Below are 8,339 nucleotides of genomic sequence, written 5' to 3'. Positions count from 1 at the left end.
TCTGCAATGCTTTTGAACTTTTCCTTTTAGTACTCTCTCTCTCTCTCTCTCACATGTGCATACTCAAGTTTTACAATAGAGACATGAAATGGGATTGGATATCCATACTATGTACTTGTTTGAGAGAAATCACGAAGACCCTGATGAAAAAAATGAATCAAAATAGCACTGGTTAATTACCAATGTATGAATAGTTAAGGGTCACAGAATTTTGAATATTTCAATGTTCATTCTCTCTCTATATGTTTCTTTGTTTTCTTAGTTTTTGTTAAGAAAGCGAAAAGAGCGATTGAACCAAAGAGTGCCTTTCTCTTTCTGAACCAGAACAAACGGTCATGGTGGTGTAAATTTTTGGTCGTCAAATTATTTTTTGTTTTTGTTTTTGTTTTCTCAATTGGTTTGTCGTTATGCTATTCTGACAGCATGTGTACATAGTTTGTATACAATGAACTGACTAGATGTGGACACTTGTCACTGGTGAGAAAGTGAACAATAACATTTAGTTTGTGTTTGATAGAACTTTGTTCAAAACTAGGATTCACATGCTTTCTTATACCTTTCTTTAAAATTTTCTTGTGAAGAAGTTTGACTAAGAAAAACCAAGAAATTAACTTTCATTCCTTAATTGGCCAGAGAAGCATGATTTTCTCTAGTGTGCTTTTTTGGTTTTGTGATCCAAAAAGAGAGAGACTCGTTCATCACCTAGAACCTCTACAAGCCGTAACTTTTGGAGATAAAGGGCGAAAAGCAAGGTTGTTATTTACTGTTCTTGGGTGTTCCCTTACAAAAATTTAGGGAACTTGATTCCTAATTTTGGATAGATAAAGAAACCAACTAAACTTTAACAATCGCCAAAATTTAGATACAGTTTCTTATGTTTTACCTTAGATTCTCTAATTGATTGCTCAATCATTTGATTGCATTGAACATAGAAAAGATAACATTGTTTTTCTTATATTGGTCAATACAATCATGTGATTAAATTCAATTGAGAAACTTAAAATTATACTTAAATTAAATCCATTAAAAATTTCACTTATGTTATCCTAAGTTCGTTAAATCTAATGAGTAATACTAAAGATATTACAATTACATAAGTCTTATAAACCAATATGTTAATAATCATAATAAATAAAAAAATTAACATCTATTTATTATATCATTGAAGTGGCAGCAATCATAATCACGTCTGTTTGTATGCATGAGTTTTATATATTGATTGGCAATAGTTTTAACATTTTTCTAATCCAGATATGGTTTGTTGTAAAAAAAAAAAAATACTTCTTTCGTATATGAAAAATGAGAAGCTCAAAAGTTTGCTTTGCATTACTTCTCTACCTTTGAGATGAAAAATCTTTGAGATTTAACCCAATAAAGGGAATAGTTATTGAGTGAGAAGACAAATCTTGGAAGTTGGAAACAGGAAAATTGAGTTGGGTTTTCGTTGGTTTGGTTTATAAGTTCAAAACATTCTTATTTCGAATTTGGACAGACTTTTCCAATCCCAACCCAAATTTAATCATTGTTATTCCTATTTGACACCACCTATGAACACACTCTCAAAAAGAGAGCATAATGAAAACATTTGAAGACAAAGAAATGAGAAACCCTGATTGCCAAGATTGTCTCTCATGATTATTCTTCTTATTGTACATATAATATAATTTCGTTTTCAAATCTCAAATGCAACAAAGGTAACATGTGCAAAAATGTTTTTGTATCCAAGAGCTAAAACGCAAATTCGCAATCTGGAAAATACTTCAAGAAGTTGTCCTGGGACTCATAGAAAAAGATAATGGGCCTGAACTTTAAAGTGCATATGCGAAAAGTAAAGAGATTTCAACTGGGCAGGGCTGTCTCTTTGTTCCTCTAAAGCTAGTCTTTAGGACTATCAGTAAGTCCAACTTAGCCCATTTTCCGAACCCAAGCCGAAATCATGTGGAATGTTTCAGTTTTCAATAGAATATTTCAATTTCCTCATAGCCATTATGAGTTGTGGTAGAGAGCTGAGTGTTAGTTGTAAAGTTTCTACTAAGAACTTCTTTGCCACCAAGTTCATGAGTCATTTTTTGGTGCAGTACTTTAGTAAAAGCTTGAAACTAATCTTCAATTTAACTCAATTTGTCACCCTCAAACTGATGAGCAGACAAAGGTTGGTAATCGAAGTTTGGACAATATATTGGGAAGTTTTGTGGGTAAAGAAGGTTTAGTTAACATTCTTGTCAGCAAAGGACAAATGCATGTTATTTATGGCCGACGGACTGGTCCCCTAAAACCTTGAAAATGCTCGTCTTTTTTTCATTAAAAAATAATTAAAAGGTTATATTCATGGTTTGGCCCTCTAAAATTTTTTGAGTTCATTTTTTCGAAAGGAAAATGTGTAAAATTTTTCAAACTCTAACATTCAAGAGGTTCCAACCTTTATGAAAGCAAATCTAAATGACAATAAGCCTATTAGTATATCATACATAGACAATATAATTTTTCTATCATTTCTTCTACTGCTGCACACTTTTTCACAACTTAATGATGTGATAATCGACTATAATTAGTGAACTATCACTTTCACATGAATTTACAATTATTTTTCTTTCGCTCATAGTCAACCACATCAAAATTGTGACAAAAGTTGTGTCTATGGACTTTCTCATTTTCTATTGAGCCCTATACCATCATTCATGGAGGAATGATATCTCATTAAAAATAAAAATGCTAAAAATTTATCTATCAAAAAATAACATCAAATTAATAAGTTCAAAAGTTGAATTAATAATCGTATCATATGGTGTTGGTTACTTTTCTCTATCAGAAAGCAAGATATTTTTTTACCAACACATACATATGTATATATATATTTTTTTTTCCTTTCTCTTTTGTTTGATTTTTTTTCTTTCATATCTTTTTCTTTTGGTTGTATTTTTAAAGTAATAATTATGCATTGGACCCATCACGATGGTGACATACTGTTAGGCCTGTTTAGGATTCAACCGGCGTCAATGAAACCAGCCAGCGCCTAACTGATCCGACCACTTCAAAGACCCACCGTAGGTGTTTGGCGTAGTGGTTGGTGGCGATCTAGGCAAACCGAAGACTGCCAATGCGACAAGCAATGGCTATCTTGCACTCCGACGAAAAATCACACCGCACCGGTATATATATACACACACACACTATAATTTGACATATATCATATATTAGTGTATATAGTTTTATGTTTCAGAAGAGAGAAGAAAACTCAGACAAGGCATGAAAGCAAAAGACGCACGGTAGAAGAAAAATAGTAGGTTTTTTTTATTTCTTTTTTAAATATAAAAACGACGTCGTTTTAGCACTTGATATTAATTTTAATATCAGTTCCAAACGACGTCATTTTACAATAAAATTTAAATTTTAAAAATAAAAAATAAAGAAAATAAAACAACATCATTTTAGTTGGCTTGATTTTAAACCCTATGTTTATTTATGTTACCCACCTCTCTCTTTCTCTCTCTCGTCAGTCTCCCTCCCAATCGCCTCTTCTCTCTATCTCTCTTCTCAACCTCTGTTGCTTGGTACCACCACAATCTATAGCTCGATGTCATGTTTCTTGCAGTTTCACCATCTCCACTCTCCTTTTTGTCACAACATTCTTAGGAATTTCTAGTAATGCTTTTGACTTCAGATGCTCCTACCAAGTTTGTTTATATATTTTATTTTCAATGGTTTTGTTTGATCTTTTATGGGTTTAGTTTAGTGTTTTTTACTTGGGTTTTTTGTGATTTTAAACGGGGGTAAGTTTGAGAGAAAGATTGTGAATCTGTTTGTACTTAATTTTTTGTTTTCTTTCGTTTTTTTTTTTTTTTTTTTGGGAATAGTTGGATTTTTAAATGATCATGACATGGTTTGAGGTCGTTAATTGCATTATGTTTGGTTCCTAAGAGAATGGGGAATTAACTGAACTAACCGCACCAAATCGGTATCTTGCACCGCACCTTGTGTAAACTGGTTACTTCTCCTCCACAGATGAGGTGCAATTAGGGACGAGGGGAAACCGCCCCTGTAGGTGTGGAGAAAGTATACCAAGTTTTGGTAATACCAACTCAACATCTGTTTCGGTAATACCAACTCAACATCCAATAAATGAGTTATACCTGTTTCAAAAAACCACATCAGACTACTCCAATAAATGATTAATTTATCTTCCCGATAGTGATTAATTTATTGGAGTAGGCTGATGTAGTTTATTGAAATAGGTATCACTCGTTTATTGGGTAGGAAATACCAAAACAGATGCTAAGATGGTATTACTAAAACATGGTATACTTTCTCGTAGGTACAGCGCAAAAAAGCCCCCAAAAACTGATCGCACCACAACGTATACAGCCCTACATACTGTATAAAAAAATTATATATATATATATATATATAAGTTAGTCAATTGATATTATAATTGATGTATAATTATTACTTTAAAAAAGAATAGTGTGTCACCATTTTGACGGCTCCAATTGGACACTAGATCTAAGCTATACTAAAATAAGAATAGAACTTTCTTATGTGAACTTTCTTATAAACAAAAAATTCACCTAGTAAACACCCAATAGACTCAGTTCACACAGTGACGGCCCTACAGTAAATGCAGTTGATGCATCCGCCTAAGGCCCCAAGTAGAAAAAATGCCCCTAAATTTTAAGCAATAGGGTTTTTTTTTTATGAATTAAGTCCAAATATTAGCTAATAAATAAAATAATTTTTTTTATCAAATGAAAGACAAGAAAAAAAATAGAGAAAAATGCGCAACTTTTTTCACAACATTTTTACAAAAATCCTAAGTAGCAAATTGTTACAGGCCATTATTGATGGCAAAAATATAATTCTAATAGTAGGTTCAAATTAAAATCAGTAACAATTTAACACCTAGGATTTGTTATGAAAAATATTATGAATGTAACACCTCTCAAAAAATAAAAAAGACAACAATACACAAAAAAAAAAAAAAAAAAGTTTACAACATTTTTCACAATAATTGAGTTGACAAACTTTTACTAGTTCTCACTTAGATCCACTGCTAACATCATTCTTTTACTTACCGCTATTAATCTACCACATCAATAGGTGTGAAAAGTTTTGTCAAATTTTTTGTCCAGACTTCTAAAATAAAAAATTTACATGGTTCATATTAATTAGTAATAATTTTGCATATAAAACAAGATAATAGAGTTTAAGTAATATTTAATTTTGTTAAGTCATATATATATATATATAAGGCCTCCATGTTAGTTTTTGCCTTAGGCCTCCAAATGCATCAAGCCGACCCTTATCTCACACCCACACAACACACACTCAAACAATCAAATCTGTACAATTTGCGTATCACATTGAGCATAGTTTTGTGTCATATAGTTTAGTTTACACACGGAAAGCTATTAATCATTGAGCCAAGTACAAGAGCATATATGCCTTGTGTCGACTCCATGTAATAAATAACAAGTATTAGAAGATCATACAACATTATAATTTCCATTCAATGGTCCTTAGTAAACCTGTTTTTTTAACCAATACAATTGCATATTTTTCATATCTTGTTGAGTTTGGCAAGAATGAAGACTGTGGCTGAAGTGATGCTTGGGATGAAAACTTCATTAGGAATTGCACGTGGCATTATGCTTTGCTTGATAACAAATGTAGTTATTGGGACACCAAAGATGTAAAGGATTAAATCTTTTGCTCCACCAATGCCAGTAACTCCTGTATCAAAAATCACTTCTTTGAGCATATCCTGAAACTCATCCTTGCTCAATGATTTTTCTTTGCTTTTGAAATGTTTCTGCAAATGATATTAACCATTTATCAGCATTTAATTTCGTAGAAATCAATGATTAACACAAGGTATAGAAAGCTTTATTGTACGGTACATAAGCATGAGCTACCATTTTTCTCAAGTGGGACTTAGTTTTTAACTTATACGATGATAAAGACAATGATCACTTGGCAGCTCCAACCTCTGTTTATTCAAGCGTTTTTGTGAACTGTAGCTCATTTTAATGCATCAAAATCCATTGATCTTGAATGTGTTTGGGTTGACAACAATTTGCAAAAGGGATCAATTCCAAGGAACTAAACCAAGCCCATTTTATTTCTATTTTATTTTAGAGAAAAGTTTACGGATGTTCTAAGAACATTGATTTAGGAAATATTATTAGAAACTTTTTATAAGAGAAAAAAATAAATTAACTTTTTTAACAGTTTTTTATATTTTTTCATAAAAGCAGTATTAAAACTTTCCTTAAGTGGTCTATTAACAAATTTCCTAAAAGCATTTGTTAATCAAACCCTTTATTTTATTGATTTCTAAACAGAAAACTATTATTTTGATTATTTATGTTATAATAAGGTTAACTGTAAATGGATAATACTCATAATACTAAGCCAAAATTTGGGGTAAGGTTGTTTACCAACCACCCCTCCCAAACTCGCAAAAGTAAGAGTTTTGTGCATCGGGTACAATCCATAATACTGGACCAAATATTAGTTTGATTTTCCAAACGACTCATAGAAGATTAGTTTGATAAATATTTGTTTTGTTTGTGCAAATCTTGGGCCTAAAGGACTGCTCATCACATTTAATAACTACAGTTGCACCTACCCTATTTGGATGTGCTAGAAACATACATGTAATTAATGCCACATGCAAAGAAACTAAAGAGGATCAATAACTAAGGGTCTCCCAAATAATAAATAAATAATAATAATAAAAAAAACTAAGGGTCACACACAGTTCATCCACATTGCCTGTCAGGGGGGCTGCAGAGGAGGGAAAATTATCAAATTAGTGAACATATGAAACATATCAATTTAAAAGGTAGAAGGTGCCTGATGGAATCAATTCTTACCTTGTAGGCTAAGGTGAGTGTTGTGGTCTTCGGTACACGAAATTGTGTGTTACCGAGCTTTTTGTTGATATCTCTGTCAAAATTTGATTAGAATAAGCAAATTTTATCAATGCTAATGAATTCTAATATAGAAAAAGAGGTAGATAATTACTCGACAGTTTCGCAAACTGCTCGAAAGAATTCAACATAGTTCATCTGCTCCGTGGTAAAATGTGCCTCATAGCATTTATCTATAATTTCATTGATTTCTTTAGCCTTTTCCTCACTTCCTGCATGAGAAAGTAAAAAATAAGAAGCCCTTCTGGTCATATCAATAACAAGGGTCAATTTGAAAATCTATAAATATAACAAAACAAGTAAATGGTGTTAGTAATCCACAATCTACACATAAAAATGTTGTGCAGAAAAATGCAAGGCTGGTCTTCTACATGAGATAAGTTTTCCAATTTGGACAATTTGTGAGATTTCATTCACAAAGTTGTGCTTATTACATGGCATTTGAATGAGCCATTCTTTTCTGTAAGTATCAGAAATGATTTGCTTTTGTTGTTGATGAGAGATTAAACATCTAGAATTTTATGAAATCATGTTAGCTCCTACTGTCTTCTGCTCCAATTACTGTGGATTATGCTGACTATGTTGGGGCAATTCAATTGCACCTTGATGATCATAACATTTACTAAATTCAACTGGATAACCGACAACAAACTTTTTATATACATTGAATAATAACATTTCATAACATTTATGTATACATTTTCCATGATCCCATCATGATGGACATAATCTTAAAATAACATTCAATTCAACAATGGACTTTTTAAATACGTTGACGTATATGTATGCACATTTTCCATATATTTACCAGCAAAACATCAGCTTTATCATAGTTCAAAAGAATTTTAAACAAAAAAAGAAAAAAAAGAAAAATGGAATAGGCAATATGTAACATAATTGTGCACACCACTTTTTATATAAAAGACATAGAGCTAGAGGTTATACCAGCAGCAAATTTTTGCAAAGCTCCACCCATATTTCTGTTTTCCCTTGAAAGGGGTATCAGTGTCACGATAGGGATAGGGTGGCTAATTACACAGACACCAAAGGAAATTTATATGTTTTATGTGATCCAAGGAACAACAAGACTTGGCCAGTGAGAAGAATATTTCCCATTTCATAGGCAAGAAGCAAAGTCATGATTAAGTCTTGACAGATTAAAGAGAGGAAAGAATTTGGAAAAGCTATTTAATTTTATGCTCAAGGAAGGAACTACTTGCAAGTTACTGTTATTTGAGGAAATGCTTTGGCTTATACAGATATATATATATATATATATATATATATATTAACTAAATAAAAAATATTGTTAGCGTGTTTCATCAAATATCCATTTTGAAATATTTCTCAAAAAAAAAAAAAATTATATATATATATATATATATATCTATAAGGGCAAGATTTGGAGCC

The 8,339-nt window shown here is 31.6% G+C and overlaps 1 protein-coding gene across 1 annotated transcript; it reads right to left on the bottom strand.

Moving 5' to 3' along the window:
• Positions 1-5,326: 5,326 nt before the first annotated feature.
• On the bottom strand, positions 5,327-8,016 carry LOC126693418 (uncharacterized). Its single transcript, XM_050389378.1, has 4 exons — positions 7,875-8,016; positions 7,024-7,141; positions 6,873-6,945; positions 5,327-5,806 (listed from the first exon to the last, which is right to left on the bottom strand). The coding sequence occupies exons 1-4, from the start codon at positions 7,903-7,905 to the stop codon at positions 5,555-5,557; spliced, it is 474 nt and encodes a 157-aa protein (XP_050245335.1). The 5' UTR covers positions 7,906-8,016; the 3' UTR covers positions 5,327-5,554.
• Positions 8,017-8,339: the final 323 nt, after the last annotated feature.

The sequence above is a fragment of the Quercus robur genome, chromosome 7 (genome assembly GCF_932294415.1).
Source record: "Quercus robur chromosome 7, dhQueRobu3.1, whole genome shotgun sequence".
NCBI lineage: Eukaryota > Viridiplantae > Streptophyta > Magnoliopsida > Fagales > Fagaceae > Quercus > Quercus robur.
This window is presented reverse-complemented; position numbering and strand designations above follow the sequence as displayed.

Coding starts and splice junctions, on each gene's coding strand:
- LOC126693418 (XM_050389378.1), bottom strand. CDS start 7,905: ATGGGTGGAGCTTTGCAAAAATTTGCTGCTG. Junction 6,946..7,023: donor GCAGTTTGCGAAACTGTCGA/GTAATTATCTAC, acceptor AAATTTTGACAG/AGATATCAACAAAAAGCTCG. Junction 5,807..6,872: donor CACTCACCTTAGCCTACAAG/GTAAGAATTGAT, acceptor TATCATTTGCAG/AAACATTTCAAAAGCAAAGA.